Source organism: Curcuma longa, chromosome 2 (assembly GCF_044706935.1).
Source record: "Curcuma longa cultivar G26 ecotype Majalengka, Jawa Barat chromosome 2, ITB_CL_G26_1.1, whole genome shotgun sequence".
NCBI classification, from domain to species: Eukaryota; Viridiplantae; Streptophyta; class Magnoliopsida; order Zingiberales; family Zingiberaceae; genus Curcuma; species Curcuma longa.
This window is the reverse complement of record NC_133862.1, coordinates 3139265-3162993: the sequence shown is the minus strand read 5'-3', so window position 1 is coordinate 3162993 and position 23729 is coordinate 3139265. Positions and strand designations below refer to the sequence as shown.

General features: G+C 36.5%; 2 protein-coding genes across 2 annotated transcripts; both read right to left on the bottom strand.

Moving 5' to 3' along the window:
- Nucleotides 1-7184: 7184 nt before the first annotated feature.
- On the bottom strand, nt 7185-11009 carry LOC141822377 (GRF-interacting factor 1-like). The gene is made up of 4 exons (XM_074709825.1): nt 10724-11009; nt 8485-8561; nt 7760-7841; nt 7185-7685 (listed from the first exon to the last, which is right to left on the bottom strand). The coding sequence occupies exons 1-4, from the start codon at nt 10805-10807 to the stop codon at nt 7275-7277; spliced, it is 654 nt and encodes a 217-aa protein (XP_074565926.1). The 5' UTR covers nt 10808-11009; the 3' UTR covers nt 7185-7274.
- Nucleotides 11010-12956: 1947 nt separating this feature from the next.
- LOC141821316 (endoplasmic reticulum oxidoreductin-1-like) lies at nt 12957-17846 on the bottom strand. The gene is made up of 10 exons (XM_074708729.1): nt 17572-17846; nt 17351-17482; nt 15719-15971; nt 15498-15608; nt 15011-15129; nt 14803-14907; nt 14004-14206; nt 13804-13927; nt 13292-13465; nt 12957-13216 (listed from the first exon to the last, which is right to left on the bottom strand). The coding sequence occupies exons 1-9, from the start codon at nt 17725-17727 to the stop codon at nt 13316-13318; spliced, it is 1353 nt and encodes a 450-aa protein (XP_074564830.1). The 5' UTR covers nt 17728-17846; the 3' UTR covers nt 12957-13216; nt 13292-13315.
- Between the last annotated feature and the right edge of the window lie 5883 nt (nt 17847-23729).

The window sequence follows — 23729 nt, the reverse complement described above, 5'->3', positions numbered from 1 at the left end:
TCATAGAGGTACCAATTTTTGATTTTGTTGGATGTGATTCATTTCTTTATGCATGCCCTAAACATTTTGATATTACTATTTCTGCTCTTTCTTACTCCACATGCGTGTGGAAGATTGGTTCTATTTTTGGCCTTGCAGATTTATTTGAAAAATCAGATTGCACACTTCCACGGTTGATAGAGTCTCCATTAATGCTGAAAAAGGCAACAACAATTCAAGCAACAATCGAGCTTCCCAAGTGGATGCTCCATCTGAATCACCTTCGACCACCTGAGACATCATTCAAGGAGGTGAAAATTTTTAAGAAAGCAAATCAGGACACTCATGGCCATATTATGAAGATGCTTACCTCTCCCCGATCCATTCCATTACCGGCGTGGATTTTATTGCTGAATCTTCTACAACCGCCAGGATGAAGGGGAGTTTGTTCCAACTTTCACTTCTTTTTCATTGTTAATACCATATGTTGTTTTTATTTTGCATTTTCAGTTTAAATCAGTAATAAAATTCATTTTCATGAGCATTTTGGATTTTGCATGCATGGTTTAGGGTAGGGAATAAGAACCTTGAAAGTGTACCCCCTAGGATTTCTTTATATCATGTTAGAAGCTCTTGAAAGAAAATTACATTTGATTGATTATTCTAGGAATTAAATCCATGGATGAACACTTTTGAATGCTTGCATGACCCTTAGTAATGGAACCTAGATTGATGAACTTGAGAAAATGCGATTTTTATACCTAGTGAGGTTAGCCATTTTGTGTGATGCACTTAGGTGATTGCCACACTAGAACTTGCTTGTTTTCTTTCAAGGCTACAATATCTATGATGGGTCCACATTTATTTAGGTTTAAAAAAAAAAAATTCCCCCCATAAACCATCCACCTTTATGCTTTATCCATGTTTAGCCATTTGCATTTGAAATTTTTCTTCCCCATTTTCGATTCAATTTTCATGCTTTCTTGGACATGGGTATTTTAAATGTTATTGATGTTCCTTTGCCCGAGACGGTCAATGATTTAAGTGTGGGGGAGGAGGTTTTTGAAATTTTGAAAAAGAAAAAAAAAAGTTTTTTGTGCCAATTTTGATTAGAAAAGAAGAAGAAAGTGTGCCAATGTTTGATCTTTGAAGTCCTTTATGGAGTTTGTGTGCCAATGTTTGATTTTGATGTTCCAATGCAATTAAATGAGCTATATTGTCAGAAATGAGTTGAGTCTAGAAAGCCAAAGAATTCAGAAGAAAAAATGTGCCAACCTGTGAGATAAGTGGAAGCAACTCTATTGATGAAAGAAAAAAATTTGGAATGGAGATGAGTTGTTGAGTGCCAAAATTTTGTTAGTAGCAATCTTGTTCATGGAATTCTGAAATGATTAAACAACAAGTGGATCTGTTATGATGTACTCTATTGAAGCTAAATTAATTTGAATCAGTAAGGTGATGGAAGAAATACTGTTGTGCACAAATGAAGTGGAAACAAGGATGAAACTTAATGGAAGCAAGGAATTTGTATAAGCTGTGGAAAGGATGCATTACTTTGATCAGTTTGTTTTCAACAAATCAACTGAAGCTCATGTGAAGAAGTGGAACTGAAGTATAAGGAGTTATGGATGCAACTCAGTTTCCAAATGCATCAGAAAAAAAAAAAAAATCAAACAGAATCAGAAAAAAAAAAAAAAAAGAAGGAAAAAAAAAAAAAAAATAGGGAATACAAGAACTTGGCTTGGATGGTTTTCAACAAATCAATTGAAGTTCATGTGAAGAAGTTGGATTGGAATACAATAGATGATGGATACAATTCAGATTGCATCAATTCAGAAAAAAAGGAAAAAAAAAAAAAAAAGAAAACAGAAAAAGAAAAAGAAAAGAGAAGATGTGTGAAGTTTCAAGGAGGAGTTTCAAGAATCTGATCGTTGATGAACCACAGCGAAACCTACTTCATTTAGTCACTCTTCTAAACAACAAATTCAGATGTCAAGTTGTCCCAAATGAGCTGCAACAGAGAAAGAATCAGAATCAAAAACAAAACAGAAAAAAAAAAATCAGAAAATCAGAAATTGCAGTTTTTATTTCAGCTGAGTTTTGAGCAATTTTTACGGCACTGATCCGAATCTGGATTTCATGGAAATTTGCATGGCTATTAGCCTCATCAATCAAGCTTCATTGTGCAAAAAGAATGGAGGCAAAAGAGCAAGAAACAAGAGAGAAAAGCAAGATTTCGTTTTGAGAAAAAAAATAGTTTTTCAGCTTTGATTTTTCAGCCATGTTCCCTAATTTGCTGCTATTAATCCGAATCTGGATTTCACGAAAATTTTGCATGGATATTAGCCTTATCAATCAAGCTTCATGATGCAAAAAGAATGGAAGCAAAAGAGCAAGAAACAAGGGAGAACAAGCCAAATTTCAAATGCAATTTCAATAATTTTCAGAATTAAGCATGCATTGATACATTGAAATTGTGGATTCATGTGAGGTGAATTTTGACTCCTGAGGATTGGATGCTATTTCTTATCTCTTGTGAAACCTAAATGTGAAAGGAATTGGGCTTGATTCGAAGAAGAAATGCAAAATGGCACATTTGGGTGATGAAAAGAAGAAGAAGAATTTTGAAGAAATGAAGAGTGGAGGATGATTTGTATCAAAGGGAATGATCTTAGAGATTTGGATCAGAATTGGTATCAAGGATTTGAAGAACATACAGAAACAAATGGATACAAAAGAAAGCAAGAAGAAAGAGTGGCAAGGTTCATTGATTTACATTTAAACATACTCATGTCTACCACTTCATCTCTTCTCTTGAAATTTCTTTTGTCTTAAATTTTATTTCTACATTCCTATTTCATTTGTTTCAGTTCATGATTCCTTACATTTTCAATAAGCCTAGTATTTGTGGATTCCAAATCATGAATGGTAGTGGAGAGTAGAAAACAAGCAAGCCTATAGAAATGCATGAAACCTAAGTGCTTGAGTGAGCTCCATCTCCTTTTTGATCATGAATTAGAATTAGGGTGAGAGCCACTGATTTATCTATTGAAAACAACCTCGTGAGATTCAGTGTGATGCATTTTTCTCAATTAGTCAAGAAGGGTGAAACTTACTATGCGGTTAACCAAATACAAGTCTAATCCATGGATTTAAGTTTTTGAGACTTTACAAGCTTAGATAATTTTCTTTTAATTGTTTCTAATCATGATTGAGGATGATCTAGGGGGGTACAATCCTAGTTTATTTTGTTGACTAAGCCCTGAGCTTGCAATATAGCCTTATGACAGGCATTGAGCATGGAGCCTCGAGCTCGCGACATAACTTTACGACAGGCACGGAGTATCAAGCCTCGAGATTGCAACATAGCATTACGTCAGACATGGTGCACTAAGCCCCAAGCTCGTGACATAGCTTTATGACACGCATGAAGTACCGAGACCTGAGCCCCGAGCCTTGAGCCCCAAGCTCGTGATATAGTCTTACAATAGATACGGAGAACTGAGCCCCGACTCTCGACATAGCCTTACAACAGGCATAGAACATCGAGTCTCGAGCTCGTAACATAACCTTATGATAGGCATCCGAGTCCTAAGCTTACGACATAGCCTTACGATAGGTACGGAGCCCCGAGCTCGCGACATAGCCTTACGACAAGTACGGATCAGTACCGAGCCCAAGCTTACGATATAGCCTTATAACAAGCATGGAGCACCGAACCCTGAGCTCGTGATATAACCTTACGACAGGCATAGAGCACCAAGCTCCAAGCTTATGACATAACCTTACGATAGGCACGGAGCCTCGAGCTCACGATAGTCTTACAACAAGCATGGAGCACCGAGCCCGAGCTTGCAACATAGTCTTACGATAAGCATGAAGTACTGAGCCCCGAGCTCGTGACATAGCCTTACGATAAGCGTGGAGTACCGAGTCTCGAGCTCATGACATAGCCTTACGATAGGCTTAGAGCACCGAGCCTCAAGTTCATGACATAGCTTTATGATAGGTACAGAGCACTGAGCTTGAGCTTGTGGCATAGCCTTACAATAGACACAGAACTCTTTGACTCAAGTTATGCCATGGTCTTACCAAGAGCTTGCATATCTCTATCAATTATTTCATCAATATTACTATGGGATTTTCACATTCTTTGAAGGCTCGTTTCTTTAGGGGTTGATGTTAAGACAAGAAGTGATAATAAATTGATATTCATTCATTGATTAAAATCATTACATTCAGATTTAGGAGAACAATTTAAAGTAAAATGAGAACAACTAATCTTTTTTTCTTGGAGATAGGCTTGCTGTCCCAGACCTTCCTTAGATCCAAGAAACTTAGGTCGACACAATGAGTCTTCAAGCTGGATATCTCAATGATAGCTTAGCATGGTCATTGAGCAAGATATCTCAATAACAACTCTGCATAGTCCAGTCAATCAGACTACATATCTTTCGACTAGACTAATTAGGGAGGTTTATGATATGGTGGAAGCCTGCAGCCGCCACGTGGCCCGTGAGATTCGGAATGAGGCTGAGCTACTAGTTAAAATCAAGGAAGATTAGATAAATCTCGAAGGATAGCAAGTTGACAACCTTAGCCTCAGGTCCGTGGGTCCCGACCTCGGCCTCAAGCTTTAGGTCCCGACCTCGGCCTTAAGCCTCGGGTTTTGACGTCGACCTTAAGCCTTGGGTTCCGACCTCTGCTCTACATGGTCTCATGTGCCTACCTCATCTCAGTTTCAGACCCCGATCTCGACCTCTACTCCATCTCATGCACCTATCTCATCTTAGCCTCGGGCCCTAACCTTGACCTCTACATAATCTCGGGTGCTGACCTCATCTTAGCCTCGAATCTCTCTTTGTCCACTTCCAGGTTGAGCCCATAAGGTCAGTTCGCCGGTAAGACCATGAAACCCTAAGACTATTTCTTCTAGAAAGCAAGAAAAATATCCAGGAAGATATGAACAACGAGAGCATATATCTCGAAATATGTCATAAACGGATGTTTGTTTCAGAGAACAGACATATTGATAACTTTATAAAAGGTTGCTCGTATCCATGGACAGATGTACGCACACACACACAATCCTAATTTTTCCAAGCCCTTAATTTCTTTCCTCTCATAAAATCCTAATTTAAGTGTCAGACTGACTTGTTGGGATTCGAGGAGTGTGCAAGTCATGTTAAGAGTGTTAAACCTATAAGCAGCAAACTACACGAATAAGAGCTGCTTTGTATGACTTGGCAAATGATAATGAAGATCTCAAAACAAAGAGTGAAGCTGAGTTCTTAATATTATATGAACTTGAGAATTTTGAATTATTGATTGGTATTATAATTTGATACAAGTTGTCGTATGCTATAACACTTTAAGTAAATTTCTTCAATTTAAAGATATGAATATTGATATTGCTATCAAACTTTTATAAGGAATTTTTTATTTCTAGAAGAATTTAGAGAAGATGGTTATGATAAGGTCATGATTGAAGTTAGATAAATGGAATGTGAAATGGACATTGAAGCTGTATTTCGAGAGAAACGTATTGGTTAAAGAAAAAAACAATTTGATGAAAGTGATATAGTTAGCTGCAAAATCTTTTCGAAACTCTCTCTATAATCAATCAAGCTCATTCTTAAAATTTGATTTGAACAATTTCAAACATACGAAGAAACATTTAATTTTTTATTCAATCGGGAGAGGTTACAACGTGCATATGATGAACCTTGTTGAGGTCTTATAAGAATCTTAAAAATTCTCGGACTCATAGGGATTGTTTTGATTATTAATGAGATGATTTATTTTCCGAGTTGACATTCTTAAAGTGCTCATTACCAAGAGAAGCAAAATCAACAATTGATGTAGTTAGTTCCTCGAAGAAAATGAATGGAGGTTTTTTAAATGCTTATGTTGCTTATAAAATTTTATTGACTATCTCGGTTACAGTAAAATTCATCAATTTTTTTTTTCATTCAATCATCTTATAAGAAAGATAGAATGAATTGGTTATGTTATAAATTAAGAAAGAAATTATCGAAGCTGATTAATTTTTAGTGATAATTTTGAAATATTTGTCTTATTATTCATTTGATTTAAAAAAAATTGTTATGAAATTAAAAAAAAATAAACACACTTTATAATTAAGAGCTTCTTTTAAAAAGTTAAACTCAAGCATAAATTGATTAGAATCGACCATGTCAATATATAGTGTTCACAAATTGTAAATGGTAACAGAAGACTTCATTTATGTACATGATAAATTGATTTAAGACTCAAAGAAGGAAATGAAGTGCATTTTACATATAACTAGTATTTCACCCATGCAATGTACGGAACGTTATTTTATATAATTAACAAATATATAGATCGGACGTTATTTTATAGATCGTGCAACCATTTTATCAATGACATCTTGAGAAAAAAAAATTAAGCTATAAGATAAAATATTCGATCAATTAATCATGAAACAAAAAAATAAATTAACTTACCAAAAAGTATATTCTCATCCACAGAAATTGTCTTCTTCAATTCACTAAAAGACTTGAATTCATAAATCACTCTACAAATATGATCGGACGTTCTTTCAGAATGAGTTTCACTCTCTCTATGATCGGACGTTTTTTGAGAATGAGTTTCACTCTTTCTATATTGATCGGACGTTTTATTATTCCATGTATGCGTTCACCCTACAAATATATAGAAAAAGTAAATATTTGTATTTTCTAACAGTAATCAGATATATACGTTAAAAAAATACAATATCTTTATCATGAAAGACGCATATAATTATGAGCGTTTTAAGTGTGATATTGGCAACGAAGGATGAACTAATAGTGGACAACATTATTGACTCACAAGTGATCTTGGCAAGACAGCCAAAATAAAGGCAAAACCTAGCATCTACAGTTGAAAAGATGTTTAATGCAAGCAATTAAGCTGACATTTTACAGAGATGAAATGAAACTCTGCAATCCAAGCTACCAAAATCCACCATGAAGAGAAATCTCAATGATCAATAGGCAATCTGATTTGGGACGAGATCACAAGTTATCTGATCATAAGGTCTTCAGAGCTTAACATTAAGTTCTTCAGCATACTGATAATAATACATCTGATCTGATCATGGAACAAACTGAACACACTGATGAGGATTCACCTCATCAACATCACATCCCAATGCCATCACCACCACTACCACCAACCCAAACATATCGAGAGATGGCATTCAAAAAAGTCCACATTTGTTAAAGAAAAAAAAAGTTGGCAGAAAAGCATTCCATATCACCAGTAATTCCCTAGTTCCCTTCCTCTTCTGATCCCTTCATGTAAACAGTTTCTGTACCGTCTCCACTTTGTCTTCCTGAGTTGTTGCTTCCGCGTCCTTCGTTGGATAATGCATTGCCGGTGTCTTGCTTCATTGAACTGCCACGGCCGAAATCAGAAAACACACCGCCGGCCAGTGTGTTAGATCCAATGCCAGACTCTCCGTGAAGCATGTTGAATCCACTGTTGCTGCCGCCGGAGCTCACGCCGAGCTGGCTATGCAGTGCAGCTTGTTGTTGTTGCTGCTGCTGCAGAGTGGAGATTGGCGACTGACCGTATAGCATGGAGGATCGAGCTGCCATGAGAGACTGAGGAGTCATCGGCTGAGCTTGTGGGTGTTGCATGTAACGAGGGCCCGATTGCATGACAGTATTGGGGGGAAACTGCCAACAAGACTCTCCAAAGTTCAATCAAACAAGCTCAAATCCAGGAACAAAATATTGACAATGGCACTTGCCTGAGCAATCGTCGGTGCTTGTTGCTGACTATCTGCAATTGCTGCAAGGTACATCAAATTCCTTTGAAGTTTAGCTTGGTTCCTGTAATAGGATCAAGAGTAACATAAATACACAAGGTTGGTTCCCGACTAAAAGAATAGCATCGCGACTACAATAACAATTTTCAAGTTCATGAATCATTGCATCTGTAATCAGAATCTTAGATGCACATCCATGCAATTGTTATAAGTTACAACTAAAAAAATCATACGGCAAATGCTGACCTTTGGTTACAAGGCAAACAATTGCTATGCAAATAAGATAGTAATAAGAAATGCAAAGGGAAGAACCAGATTCTTGTTTGTAAGGCAAATGCAAACAAGAAATTACAAATTTACATTTATATATTGTTAGCTCACATAGTTTTCTCATGTTTCAACCGGACAAATAAGGCTGATGATGGTAGCTATTGTGATACTGACAAATTTACAAACTGTTCTTTATAATTGTAATTACAGTAAGACATAAATTCACGAATGAAGCCAAATGATCATGAATAGAAAAGTGATAAAGTACAATATACTGCCATAATAATAACCATTTACGATGTGTCCCGAGTTAATACATTTGTGTTTCTTTGTGCATTCTACTTGTTCTGTACCAAGTGATTAAGAATAAACTTAAATGACATGATTAATCATACAAACTTAGAATTTGCATCAAATTCATGACATTTCAGACTTACTCAGCACATTCATCAGCTTTCCCAGCACTTTGGTTGTCCAGAATCGCTAGAATCAACTGCTTATTCTCATCCAAGTACTACAGTATAAATAGACAATTAGCAAAGTTTTTTTAGAAAATAAACAAAAAAATGGTTTGTTTTGACGAATTAACTAAATGATTACAAAGTATGTGAAATAAATGAATTTATGAATCTTAAACAATTAAAATTCTTCAGATTGCATTAACTGGATTATGTACATATTTGTTGAGGTGGGCAGAAGGCAACACGCCCAGCTGAACATGTAGTATTCCTAAAATCAAATACATAAACTGTTGTATGTTACTAGATTACATGCAAATGTACTACAGTATTTTGTTGTGTGATATATACGAAAATGTAGAAGCAGTGATTTTTGTTGCACACCAAAATTAAGAAAGTTCAAGCCCTAATTTTTGAAGAGTCGAGCTTATTAAAGCAACATGAACAAGCACCAGTAAATTACAATTTTTTATTTAGTTACCTTCTTTTGGAAATGTGGTTATAGTATATTGGTATTGCCTTTAAAATTCCAATGATGCATAAAGCAACACACTTTCATTTGTTACTTGCTATCTCTGCTTGACCTTATCGACAAAACTATGATACCATAAGAAAAAAAATGAATAAATAGAATATTCTATATAGATCATGCAAGGATTATATACAATCTGAAGATCCCACAAGAGAAACTTGCACATTAAAAAAATTATCTAAATCCAAAGTAATAAAAATAAGTAAAAGATGTATGTTATGTGGTGAACCATAACCACCAAACATTCTTGAATTGAGTATCAGATCAAAAAAAAGTAAAGGTTTCACTGCATATTTATGAGGGAAGTTCAGATGCATGTTACAAGCTACTAAATTGAGTAGCTTAGAATTTTTACATCAATTTAATTTAAATTAGTTTAAATGAACTACATAAGATTGTTTTAAGCATATGTAGGCTAGATCTATCATATGTGGTCGTATGAAGTCGCCTTCAAAATCTACCTCAGCTCTTTGTGTGGCACAAGCGGGGATTTTTAAAACCATTAAAATGTGCATTTAAAAAATGAAAAGCATTGGCAAAAGCAGAATTTTCCCATATGAATAAAGAAGGAACTCCTCCATTTGCCTAAACAATCAGCATAACCTTATTTACAAGTATGTTATACTTTTATGTTTGACTACCTTTTTTTCTATCAAAGAAGCCACTGCTACCGACCAAAAATAGAATCCTCCAGTCAAGGATCTAACAACATTGAATACTCAGGAAGAACAAGCAAGCAGAAAAATCTCAAATGAAGGGAGCCTTCAAGCTAACAAAATAAAAAAAAAACAAGAATGCGATCAAAATTAACCCATAACAAATATTCCTGGTCGAGCAAGAACGAAGAATCAAAATACTAAGGACCTATCAAAGTCGAAAAAAAACTCTTTTTTGAATATAATCACAAGGAAATAGCACTAAATACACAGTCAAAGTGAACCTCGATTTTTTCTGTCATTCATTTGAAAATGCAGCCGATGGAGCAGTAAAGAAGAGCCAAAGAAAGAGGTTAAGAACCAAAGTAAGTTTAAAAAAAAATTATTTTTTGAGCAGGATCACAAAGCAAAACAGGGCTAGTTATACTTATTCCCCTCAAAGTCGTCAAAAACCTCGATTTTTTTTGCTGTCGAGAAGAAAAATAACTTGATCTTGAAATTTTAGCCGGAGAAGACATTCCCATCGAGGAGCAAAGAGCTAATATCATTTTTATCAAATCGAAGCATCAGCGCAACAAACTTGTCGCCCAAGAAAAAGACTGTTTTTGAATAAGATCACAATACAAGGCCGCACTAAACATCCATGTCGCTATTAGCCCTAAAAAAACTTGACTTTTTATGGACAAGATGGAAAGGAATCGACAATGAAGACGGGATCCTGATCAAGAAGAGAACAAGAGCCAACACCTCTATTCTATCATCCAAGCATTAACATACCGAACCTGTTGCAGTTCAAGACGGGATTAAACATCCAAGCCCTTAAAAAACAAGATCTTTTTGGAACAAAATGGAAAGAACCCTCAGATAATGAGTAGAAAGAAGCCAATATTCGTCATTAACGACAATGAGACCACGATCGAGGATTTGCCGCACAACAACAGCGAACTAGCCGGAGAAAGGAACCGGGAAAAGCTCGCATTAGCCATCGAAGACAATGAGAACACAATCGAGGGAGGCAGAGGAGCCGCACCTGCTGGATGATATCTGTCGTGACTTGGTTGGGGGACGCATATGCAGCCATCATCGGCTGCATCTGCATGAGATGCTGCTGCATATCTCGCTCGCTCGATGGCCGGCGACGACGACAGCAAAAGCACCCTCCCACTAGTGCTCGTCGACACGCGAGAAGGCACAGCAGCAAGGCGTCCTCCTCTTCCTTCTCTCTCAGGGCGTATATATAGGAAGGAGAAGGAGACAAGGAGAGCGCAGGTCGCTGGGCTTCTCGGGCTCTGGGTTTTGCTTGGACCTTTCTTTCTCTCTCGTCGTCGTGTGGTTGCTGTCAAGGGTTCCGGTCACCGCAGGTGGCCTGTGCGAGCAGCGTTCCTCCTCTGAGGACGAGTGGCGCCGAGAAAGCGCTCACGTGGATTGGAAGGGTGTGAGTAGTTCTAGAGGAGAGCCGAAGGTGAGGGGAAACAGATGCCTTCGATCACGCGCGCTGCACGTGCTCGGAAGGGATGCTTACAATTTAAGTAGGGCAGACAAAATTTTATAATCATATTAATAACATTAAATGGAAATTAATTTCGGAATTTAGCCCCTTTTAAATAAAATGTTTCTAAGTACAACATTAATATTGTTAGTTTATTATGATGAGATTTTAAAAGAACCTAAGACGAATATTAATATATTGACTATGATAAACTTTTAAGGAACCTAAGAAGAATATTAATATATTCTTGATTTTAAAAGAATATTTTTTGATAAAAGAAATTGGCAATAAAATATTTCTAAATCAATTTGTGCTCACTTAGTATGTGTGATTTTTAAAATGGGAGATAATTTACAAATCAGATTGCATATTTAAAATTAAAATGTATAATCATTATATTGGATGTTGCTCAAATATACTAATTAGGGATGCCCCTCGATAATATTCAATAAATTTATGATTCAAATTTTAATTATAATACATTGTAAAATATTTTTTTAATCGGATGAAAATTTTAAAATGTTAACTATTACTTTTAAATTTATCTAAATAGATGAATAAAAAATTTAAACTTTTAAAATTAATTGAGCTCAAGGCCCAGTCAACTGAAACTTGATATTAAGGTGGAAGTTTAGTTCAACTTGCACGATTTGATCTACCTCGCACGTGCGAGAAGTGAGAGAATATTTTCAACTATAAATAAATCTTTGAGGAATGAAGGGTGAAAAGTGAAGTAGTTGATAATTTTAAAGCTTAAAGAGTTTTAAAAACAACAAAGAGAGATAAGGATACTAACACCCCTAAAATTTACTCATTTCTAAAAATACCTCTTAATAGTTTTAAAATCATCAAAACTTATTAAAGTTTAAAATTTTCTAAACATTTCAGCACCATCTAGTATAGTGGTAAAGTATTTAAAGAAATAAATAATAGCATCAAAGTTTGAATTGAGACGAATTTTATAAAAATCAACATCTAAGTGTACACATCTATGCTTCAAATTTGTCAGATAAATGAATCAAGAGGAACACGATAAAGTTCTAACATCTGAATTATACAAAAAAAAAATTAAAATAATTTCAAAATAATTTATTTAAAAAATATTTTTTAAAAATATTAATTTTTTTATCAATCAAACCTTGTATGATTCCTCTTGAATCATGCTCGAGGGTAGGTGTGGGATTTCTAAACGGGCTCATTCATTCATTAGATGGAGAAGATTGTGTCCTAATTCAATCTTATCATAATCAATCTTGGAGATAGATGACTTTTGTCCTAATTCATCTTTTTTATTTATTCTCCTGAATATTTTAGGACTACAACATTTGAAAGGGGAGGTGGGAGAGAAGTGGTGAGAATCATGCTGCCTCTGAGTCTTACTGGCACATCAATGAGCTAAACAGATGAGTGAAAGAAAAAGTTGGAGGTAAGAAAAGGAAAGAAAAGAGATGCTGTCAGTTCCCCAATTGTGCATTTGCCAGTAAGCAAGCAGCAGAGGGGAGGGGTCACTACTGCAGTTGCCTGCCCTGGCCAGATGGGTGGGTGATGGGGTGGATTTGCCATCCCTCTCTTTAATAAATCCCAATCACACTGCAAGCCATAAATTAGTCTTTTCTTCCTCATCTACTTTACCCCTCTTTTTATCTCTTCCCTGTCTACACAATCAATCTTTAATGTTGCCTCGCCTGCAAACAGTGTCATGCTAAAAATGCACAACTAATGGGACCCTTCAGCACAATCTCTCTTTCTGACTAGAATAGCTCAAGAGTGAAGATTTAGTACCTAGTATTGAAGTTGTTCACTATCTAAATGAATACTGGTATGATCTCAGCTAGTGATCATACCAGCTCACTCTGTAGAATAATATGTTATCGACAGAACAGTGAATGAATGCCAGTGCTCACTCTGTACAGGATCTCATTAGTCGTTGTTCGTCGCCATGGTAGAGGCATTGATCTCCCCCGGACTAGTTCTGACTCCTTTGATAGTGTGCTAAAAAAAATCACTACCAGAACATGATCCAAATTGATATTCCTGAAAACATTGTCAAAGTTCAGACAAATACGATCAATACACTGTCAGATGATTAGTAGGGGACAAAAGTCTTACTTGAAGGTGCATTAGCGTTGTGGTTTACAGACTGCTTTTGGTGGTAGTGGAGTAAGTCTTTTTCTTCATGATTCTCTCGGCAAGGGGGCCTTGCTCATTGACATATTTAATGGATTCTGAGAGCCTATTGAGGAGGTTCATCAGAGCGATAACTTCATTTCTTTGAAGCTGCAACTGAATGACCAACAAAGAGCCATTCATGTGGCTTACGCAATCAGAATAATTTCATAAAGCTAATAAAACACATTTCAAATTCAAAAGAGGAAAAAAAATCTTAACAGAACAAAATATCAAAATGTCATTCAACTGGTCTGACTTTTACTCATGGAGAATGGAGGCAATTGGAGATTAAAAGATCAAAACCTAAAATAATTATGCTACGAATGATATGAACTAGGTAACATGGGAGGTCTATAAAGCTTAATTTATTTGTCAGATCTTATTCTCCTCTGCGTGAAAATTGATGATTGAAGACTAGTTCTCATGTGAACTTTGCTTAAGAAAAGACATACCTGTTGATTGATGAGGTTTTGGTCATCAACTGAGAAGAGAATCTTCAAAGCTGTAGCCAGACCGAGAACCTGAAGTTTTCCCCATAGGCGGCATTTCTCACATCCAACACAATCCATTAATGCACTGCATGAAGAAACGGATTCAGTCAGGTAGATTGTCTCACAATCTTTTAATAATACAGGATCAAGTTTCATATAACCTGATATTTCTAAACTGCATCTGAATTTGTTGTTTTAGTTCGGGACCACTTTCACCTTGCCAAAGTTTAGCCTCATCAAATGGTATTGGGCAAGCAGTCTGTACTTGGTGATTGTACACCAGTTGCCTCACTAATGATTGTGTTTTAAGATCTTCTTCCAGGTTTCCTGTGCTATATTCAGCTTGTCCCAAGAAATCTGCAGCCTGAACACATGAAACTATGCTGTCAGATTAATAGATAAATAGAAATGAGAATGTAGAAAAAATGTCTAAGTTGATTGAACATTTAATTTAAGATAAATCAATCGATGCTCAATATACATTTTAGCAAAAGAGGAAGCATAGATTGATTTCATCACCAGAGTCACATAGAGAGGAGATTCCTTTTTTTTTCAAATAAATTGTATGAGGATAACAGTTTTGTTCTAAAATGGACAAGACCAAGAATATATATATCCTTGGAGCACTTTGAGATATTTTCTGTTTCTCCTTCATAAATAACTATGGAATTCTATTTAATTCAGCCTTGTAAAATTGCTCCATGTATCATGATCAAAATCTTTCAAAATATGCAAATCTCAAGCCACTTTCCTTGTTATGATCATATAGAATTAATAAAGACAACTAGTATTGTAAAAGCTCTGTTAGAGGTAAGCTCATGTTGTGTCTTTCCTTCTACATTTGTGACCAAAATCCACATCCTACTTCCAGCAAGAAACATAATACAAAAACATCTCAGCGGCTAACCATGTCTCTACTGTAAAAAGGAGGAGAAGGAATTTGACAAGAAGGCAAAATACCTTTGTCACTGCACGGAGAACAAAAAGAAAGGCAAAGTACAAGTTTTTAACATATTCCGGATGACTCAATATCCGATCATATAACAGCTTAAGATTTTCACCCCACTACAATCATGAAGAGAAAACAAGAATGTCAGCAGAACTATCAAGAAGTTGTTAATAAAGCACTATAAACTCAATGAAAAGCACAGCAAAAGAGAGAAATAACCAAGTTATAAGTTTCATCGAGAAGATAGTCAGAAGCTATGTGAACTGAGATGGAGGAATGCAATCCTGATATCAGTTTGTACAAGACTCTTTTCTCCTGACAAAACTCTCCTGAAGGATCTGAAACACAAGCAAAGGACCATAAGAATATGGTAACTCACCTATTCTAGTCACCCTAGTACCCAGACATATAATGACTACTGCCAAATCATACACTAATATAGCATGATTGTAACTTCATTAACTTAGAAACTCAATAAGATGGCCATGAAAAAGTGTCAACAGAGAATGTTGGCACAAGTGAAACTGCTTGAAAATAATAAGCAAAATGAGTTAGGTAAGTTGGCAAAAGATGGTCAAAATCACCATGAAAGTGGTATTAATGAGGTACAAAAGCAACAAATCAATTGTAAGAAGATATTAGCGATCACTAAAATGCAACTAAATGAATCTTGAATAATGAGACCCATAAACAGCATTGGACTAACATTTTGGGCAATTTTCTGTATAAATTGCTTCCCATATCCTCCTAGCTGAAGGACCAGTGTAGCCTGTATAGCGCTCAGGATTTAGTTGAAGGTTCACATATGTCATCTCAGCTGCACAAGAGAATCATATATCAATAAAGTGGGGAATAGATGCATTAGCCACATTAACTGAACTAACATTATAGAACTAGACAAAGCATCAACCATATTAGGTGAGCTACCATTATCAGTCTCATCATCACTGGTCCATGGATTGTCAACTTCAATCCACCCTCTGAAAATTTTATTATCAATTGTGCGATCAACAGCAGCCTGTGGTTTTCCTTCTTGACACATTAGATTATCAGAAGAAAGCTGATAAGGTTTCTTGAAAGGCTCAGGAAACTCGCTTTCAGGACACTCACACACACTGCAATCCCGAAGACGACACATTCCATCATCAGGCCAGAATGGGCAATCACACCATAGCTTGACCTTCCAATACCACAAGAAAACAATAGATCAGAAAACAAAAGGATTCTATAAACCTGGAATGCACACTTTGGTCCCTATACAATGCCTCACTCCTGTAAAAAAACAAATTTGGAGAAAAATATTAACTGATGGTTCATAGACACTTAATTGATTAACTTATCATCCACATTTCTTGGCTTTTTTTTTGGATGGAACAAGCTTGTGGGATGTTTGACTGGATTTGTTTCCTTGTGATGTTAAGACATTAGAATATTGCCAGTAAATATCACTTTAATAGCAATAATCATCTATCATCAACAATTATCTTGCAAGCCAATAGGGATCTCAAATAGCCCGGTAAAAAGAGACATCATAAGATGGAAGCTGAGAAAGATGAATGCCCAAGCATACTTCCTAGGCAAACAGAAACTACTAAAAATAGCCAAAAATGCAGACTTCTAAAATAACTGAAAAACCTTGTTGCAGGCCAGACAAGGAATCAAAATACAGATGTAATGATATTATGATGCTGAGGAACTTAAAGAATATGTTGACTTGTTGATATATTTTGGCATAAGTATAAATAAAACTACAAGTGGTAAAAAAAATGTTCTCTGCAAAGTTGACTTCAGGACCTCTCTCCCACTCAAATGAATATAAGCACATGGGTACATGACCAAGAAAGGAAACCAGAGTTACATAAGACGCTAGGTTATATGGGAGCTGAATTAGAGTAAAAACCAAGTTTGCATGAAATGTTAATTTAACATATGTTTTTTTTTCAAATGCCTTCTTGACAAATATTGTCTAAGAAGGACGTTTTGATAGATAACATATTTAAGAAAAGGTAAATCATGGGCCAATTCATCACCAAAGAGACCACAGAGTGATGTTTGGAAAACTTAACTTTGTAAGAATCATTATGAATGATTCTAACCAAGATATTCATTTCAGTTTATCAGTACTCACTCTGTTTCCCATGGAAAATAAAATTTATATCACTGAAATTGGTTTCAAAATGAAGTCAGAACACGCATTAACTCAATAAGATATTATGAGACTTGTGACAAGGTAGAAAATGAGGCAGCAGAGAAAAAACAAAAGAGATTCTCTCAAAGTAGTTCTCTTTTTGTAACTTCTACTAACCCTGATCTTATAGCAGTGGGGTGCATTCCTGAACATTAAGGATGGAGACAATTACACAAGAAAATTTCCTCTATACTGAACTGAAAACCAAAATTTTCCTCTTTCATCCATCACTAATTTCAACATACAATGGCAACATAATTCCATATGCATAATGATGATCACATAAACAAGGACGTAGGTTTCCCTTGCATATGCATGCAAGCAGTGTTAAACATGCACCCCTAAATCGAGCAGACGACTTTATCAATTACCTTAAAATACCGAAAGAACGGCGTCGCCACGAGATCCTGTAGGATCGGATGTAAGACTTCCTTATTGAGATTATCCACAGTTTCGTACTCGCAACAACAATCCTCCACGATGCCAGTATATTTCCTCGACTCCTGAAAGGGCCCAAATCGTTCACCCGACAAAACAATGAAATTGCATTATTTCCCAATCAAAATGGGCATCGCGATCGAGGGAGGCTTACCGCGCACCGACAGATCTGGTTGGTGATCCCGAAAAGAGGGATCTTGGCGGAGTTCCTGAAGGTCGCAGCGGAGGCAAGGAGGACGGCGACCAACGCTCCAACGGCCCAGCAGCTCCAGCGCCAGCCTCTCCGGCCGCCGACCGCGGCGCCCTCCATGACCTAGCAATCGAACCGCGAGAAGTAGAAATCTGCCTGGGGAATTGGTGGATATCCAGTGGGCAGTGAGGAAACCCTATCGACTGGGCGAGTATTCGGGGGAAGGGTTTAGAACTTGGAGCCGGAGGTTGGAGGAAGAAAAGCCGACAGGCGACAGCTACCCGTAGTTGACGTGGCGTTCAAGTAGACGAACAATTGACGATGTTATGTGACCCGGTCCGGCGATACCCGTGCAGCAGATCGGTTTCTATGGTGGGGCCCACCCAACGGGTCCCAACGTGCAAGAAATTTCATTCGTCAACCGGGATCAGGGTACGACTCTCGGGGTGGATTTGAGCTTTGAAATGAGGTGGAAACCAGACCGTTAACGTAGTTCGGCCAATAGAGAGAGAACACGTCAGCTTCGGTGACGTGGTTCAGCTCCGACCGTTAACGTCGGATTTCGTGGACACTTGTCGGGCACGCTGCATGAGGCGCTCGCTGACGTCCGGAGTCTTTTTCTTATTTATACAAACAAAATTATTATTATTATTTTTTTTTTTTGCATAAAAACAATTCGTCGTCCATCCATTTTATGATCATATGTAAAATAATAAATTAAAAAATTATAGTTAAACATAATATTGCATGAAAGTGGTGTTTATAAGAAGCTTAAGAGACTCATGGGCTTTAAATATTGAATGATTATTATTGCAATGTGAATATTACATGTTTAATGGCTTGATGTCCTAAAATGAGGAATGGATCTTTAGAGGAGTTTGGAAGTATCTAGGATATTGAGCATTGAGTGGTAAATTTGATGGTATGGAATGTTCATCAAGTGACAAGGAACAAACTCAGAGAGCTTGGTCCACTCAATGACTCAATGGTTTAGATCAAGTGAGTTAAAGACCTAACATCGTGAGATGAGAAATTATAAGAATGAATGCAATTTTTAGACTTTTGGGGCAACAATATTATAAATGATGTGTTTAACTAGAAATGGTAAACTACTATGCGGTTTAGTTGTAACTTTTTATTGAATGACTATTGCCCCAAGTCATTTGTAAGTTTATGATAGTTAAAGTTTGTCCGATCAACTACATCATATCAATCATTTTATGGAATCAAATGAGTGCAAGTGTTGAGTGATCAAATTATTTCTATTCAAGCAATATCAACTGAATGAGAATTCAATCGACTAAAAGGTAGATTACTCAATTAGAGACTAGATCAATTTTATTCCTCACTCTAATTTATGCCTCAGGGATATAATTGTCATTCGATGATGGAGATACTCCTTAGTAAAAAAATAATAATCCCAGTAGCCACATCTCTGGGGGTGGTCGGCCCGGTCCCATGGAAATTTCTCATCGACCACTAGGGTAAATCGGGAAGCGCATACAGCGGCCAATCCGGATGCCCAGCATCCTTTGATTGCGTTCCCCATTTGGAGGAAAATTTCTGCAAATACGCCGTAGCTGGGGATCGAACCGCGGGTCCCTGAGTTACAACCCGAATATCCTACCGTTGCACCATTGCCCCGGGGACAAGAGAGATACTCCTTAGTAACACTATGATGCAATGGAGTACTAGAGTCAAATATTGCTAAAACACAAGTACAAAGGATAGTTTATAATAAGGAACAATAATCATGTGTATATATATAAGTTCATACATGCACGTCTAAAAAGTACATCTCCCAAAGTAAAACAAGTCAACTGAATATAAACCAAATAGCAAATGTCAAGTACTAAGAAAATAAAGTGCAACTATGAAAGAAAGAGAAATAGAAACATCTCAAAATAACGTGGTGTAGGATTGAGTTGAGCGCTAGAGGAGGAAGAGAGGTTGAATAATGTGCTCGTCATTTTTTTTACTCGTTCGAGAAACACACGAAAAACCAAAGTGCAAAATGCAACGGAAAGAAAGAAACTAATATTTTTATTTATTTGATTCACAGACACATGCTACTACTCCAAGGCTAACGGTTCTTGACCGTTTCCGACGGATAATTCACTATTAAACTCTCCTTTTACGAAAGGAAGTTTTTGCTTTTATAAAAGATGTTAGAAATGGTAAACTTCTATCGTCCTAATGGTTTAAGTACAAAAACTGAAGCTAAGTTTATTGACTAAAGGAGTAGATGTTTAATGCAGAAGTCGGTGCAGCTCATCAACGTTACGACAGCTTCTCAGATGTGCTAATCGCACGCAGAAGGTTGTCCTAGTAGCGTAAATTATTGCTTCTAGGATTTCCCCTCGCAGCTGCATATATAGGTCAATCCGGGCGCCTAGAACTCCTTCCAAGCGCCTCCACGTCGTCCCGTTGATTCACTTTCGACGTTGACTCAGTATCTTCTGGGCGCCTGTATCCCTTCCGGACATCTAGATGTTGACGTAGAGCTTGTCAGATCAACTTTGACTCCGCAATATCTTATCTATATCCAAGCGCCTGGAGCCTTTCTGGGTGCTTGGAGGCTGAGGTGTCCCGATCACTGGGAACTTGCACCTCATCCGCCTCGCTAGCCTGATCAACTAACATCCAATCGCTTAGATCACTTCTAGGTGCTTAGACCGTCCGGTTGTCTGAATCCAGATAGGGGCTCTCAAAATTTAAAATTTTGGTTCCTCCTTTCCTGCATCACAAGGTTAGTCCAGAACAAATAAAAGTAGGAACTTAACAGTTTTAGTAAACTGTCTGGTCTTGACTTTTGAGTTTCTAGTGAAATCCTAGATCAAATCGACACCTACTATTCCCTTCCTGGGAACATGCCCTCACGCACTCCTCTCAGGAGAATTTACCTTTGCCAACCCGGTCCTCTAGACCTGTTGGACTTTTGCTCAGCATCTAACCCTCTGCCCTCAAGAGTTCCACTACTAGACGTCCTGGTCCTCTAGACCCCCTAGACTTTCCCATCTGGTGCTCTGATCTATCAAGTCTTCCTGCCCAGTCCTCCTGACCAGGACTTTCTTACCCAGTCCTCCTGACCAGAACTTCCTTGCCTAGCTCTCCTGACTAGGACTTCCTTGTCCAATCCTTTAGATTAGGATTTCTTTTGCCTAGCTGCAACTAGGACTTTCCTGTGCTACCTACACACTCAATTTAGCTTATTAGTCAACTTCACAAGCTTAACTTGAACCCTTTGTCATTATCAAAATTCTGGTTCGATCATCTGGTGCTCCCTGCACCAACAATCTCTTCCTTTTTGATTATGACAACCTCAATTTTAAGTTAAGTATAAATTTCCTTTAAAAACAAGGTCATAACGAAATTCCAAGTTAGAAAAAATGACTCCCCCTTAACTCAATATCTCCCCCTGAAATTAAGGTATACTTAAAAAAATTTTAAAAATAAATTTTTATCTCCCCTGAACTTGACATGGTTCTTTTCAATTTATCAATTCGGTCTAAGAACCATCCAAGTAATACTTTTAGATTTTGAAAATATTTTTAGAAAGTATTTTATAAAAATTATGCTTATTTTGAAAATGATTAAGATTTTAAAACTTTGAATATTTTCTAAGGAAAATAATTTTACAAAAGAAACACTTTTGAAATAAGAGAAGGCAATTTTTTAAAAGAATCACTTTGAAATAATTTTAAAGACCTTGAAGTTCTCAATATTTTAAAAAAATTAAAACCATTAACTTTGAAATTTAAACTTGAATTTTAAACTTGTATTCTATAAAATTTATTTATGCTCTCTCTCTCCCTTTGACATAATCAAAAATAAATACCGAGGGGTTTCTTGAAAAGCTTGCAACACACACATAAATAAGACTTCAATTAGAATAAGAATTGGATTTGAGTCCAAGCATGATGTCTATAAAAAATACTTAGATAAAAAATTTCTGCCTTAGTCACATGTCTAACTTATTGTTATTAGCTGACTATCAGAAGATAGTAATTTTCACTAAGTTAGTCAAGTTAAGTGTATTTTTCTAGCTAATCTTATACTATGAAAGAACACTTAACCTAATTTATATTTGTACGTATTTATAGCCCAGATTTATTTTGATGCACTAACATAAGCATCAAAAATTTAAACTTTTACCCTATGCATCTCACACTATTCTAGATTTCATAATACACAACCAAGTTATATCTAGTATGCTTTGTGAGATGCGGTTAGCCTAAATCTATAGGTGCATGATTTCTACTAGAATTGTCTAGGTTAAGTCCAGATTTTCCTTTAATTTTAAAATTAAAATTTTAAAAATATATTTCTGAAACTAAGTTTTTCAAAAATGATAAGTAAATAATTTTAAAAAATTTTGAAAGTATGAGTAATAATAGATTAAAAAAATTATGAGTTTTGAAAACATTTATAATAGAAATATAATTTAAAAATTAAAACTTAGTCTTCCAAGCACATTCCTAATTTAGTAAAAATATAATAAATAGAAACAAGTAAATAAAATATTATAAGATAAGTCAAAGTAATGTAATAGATAGGAACTAAGTCAGAGTCAACACACTGCTAACTGGAGTTAAAATACAACTCAAAATAAAAAACTAATGGGGTTTACTGGAGAGGTGGAGGTGGGTGGCTCATGCTCCAAGATCTGAGCATGTCCATCATCTCAGCATGTCTAGCCCGACTCTGCTCCTCCAAGCTCTCATAATGGTTAGTTACAGTCTGTTGATAGGTGACAATTGACTCATGCAGACTGGTGACTGACTACTCAAGTCTGATCACTTTCTACTCTAGAGTGATAGGAGATGGAGGTGGAGGAATCTGAAGGAGGTCTACTAGGTCAATGTCCATCCTCGTCCTTGGTTGCCTGCTCTGGCTTAGACTAGTTTCCTTGTCTCTAGGACAAAATCTCATCCTCATCTAAGTGGACCCCAACTAAGAAGATGTTTCTAATGCCTAACATGTTAAACTTACTCACTAGTTTGACATTACCTGAGGTAATGTCAAATCCAAAGGAGGCTAAAAGTGAGGTCAAAATATGGAGTAGGGCATATGGACTCTCCTACTAGTAATGACGCTAGATGAAAAAATAATGGTATGAAAAATATGCAAACTAATATCTATATCTAATCTATGATACAGTGCATATAATAGAAATGTATGAAATGGTTGCATCATCGTGATATTGCTAGTAGTCAAGGGTAAAATGCAAGTAACTAAGACTCTGTACTCATAGTCCTGTATTCTGACAGATAGAATCTGGGTCACTGTAGGGACCCTCTCCTCTCTAAAAAAATATGAATGCATGACATCTAAGGTAATATGTGAGTAGAGATCGCCAAAAGGTCCACCCTGGAAGGGTAGCATAAAAGGTGTATGATGAATGTCTAAGTTTTAAGTGCTCTCTAATGATGGTGGAAGATAGGATAAAATCTCTATCTCCAACTCTGGTGGAGTAGGTCATATCATCAATCTGAACTAGGTTATTATACAGTTCAGCACATATATCTATGTTAACCAGGTTAGTAAATAAACTAGTCTCTCTAGGCCATAATGCTCTATGACTTCAATGGTAGGTATGTATGAATGTAAGAAAAATATTCTACATAAATATCTAACATGTAGAGGTACAAATATCATGGATGTAAATCTAATCCTATGCTCCTCAATGGGAAATCTAGGATCTGTACTAGGGGTACTAGAAGTCCCAGCCTCGGTGGTCTTTCTCTTAATCTTAATGCATAAATTAAGAATTTAACAAAAAAAATGACTTAATTGAATTTAGGTATTGTTTAGAGGCTTACCTAGGCATATCAGATCGAATACTAAGGTTTTGATGACCAAGGCATGCTTAACGCTAGCGCGAGGAAGTTTTTCGTGAGTTGGAAGAAAATTTAGGGGTGATTGTGAATTAAGTCTCGGGCACCTATATAGACGTGTTTCAGATGCTTGAATTGGCACCTGAATTTCATAACAATGCGGGACTCTTGGATTTACTCTAGGCACCTGGATTCCGAAAATCATGGGCACCTAAATGAAACTGTGGGTGGTGTTCAGGAAGTGGTTTGGGGCGCCTAGATTTGTATTCGAGTGCTCGAATTACG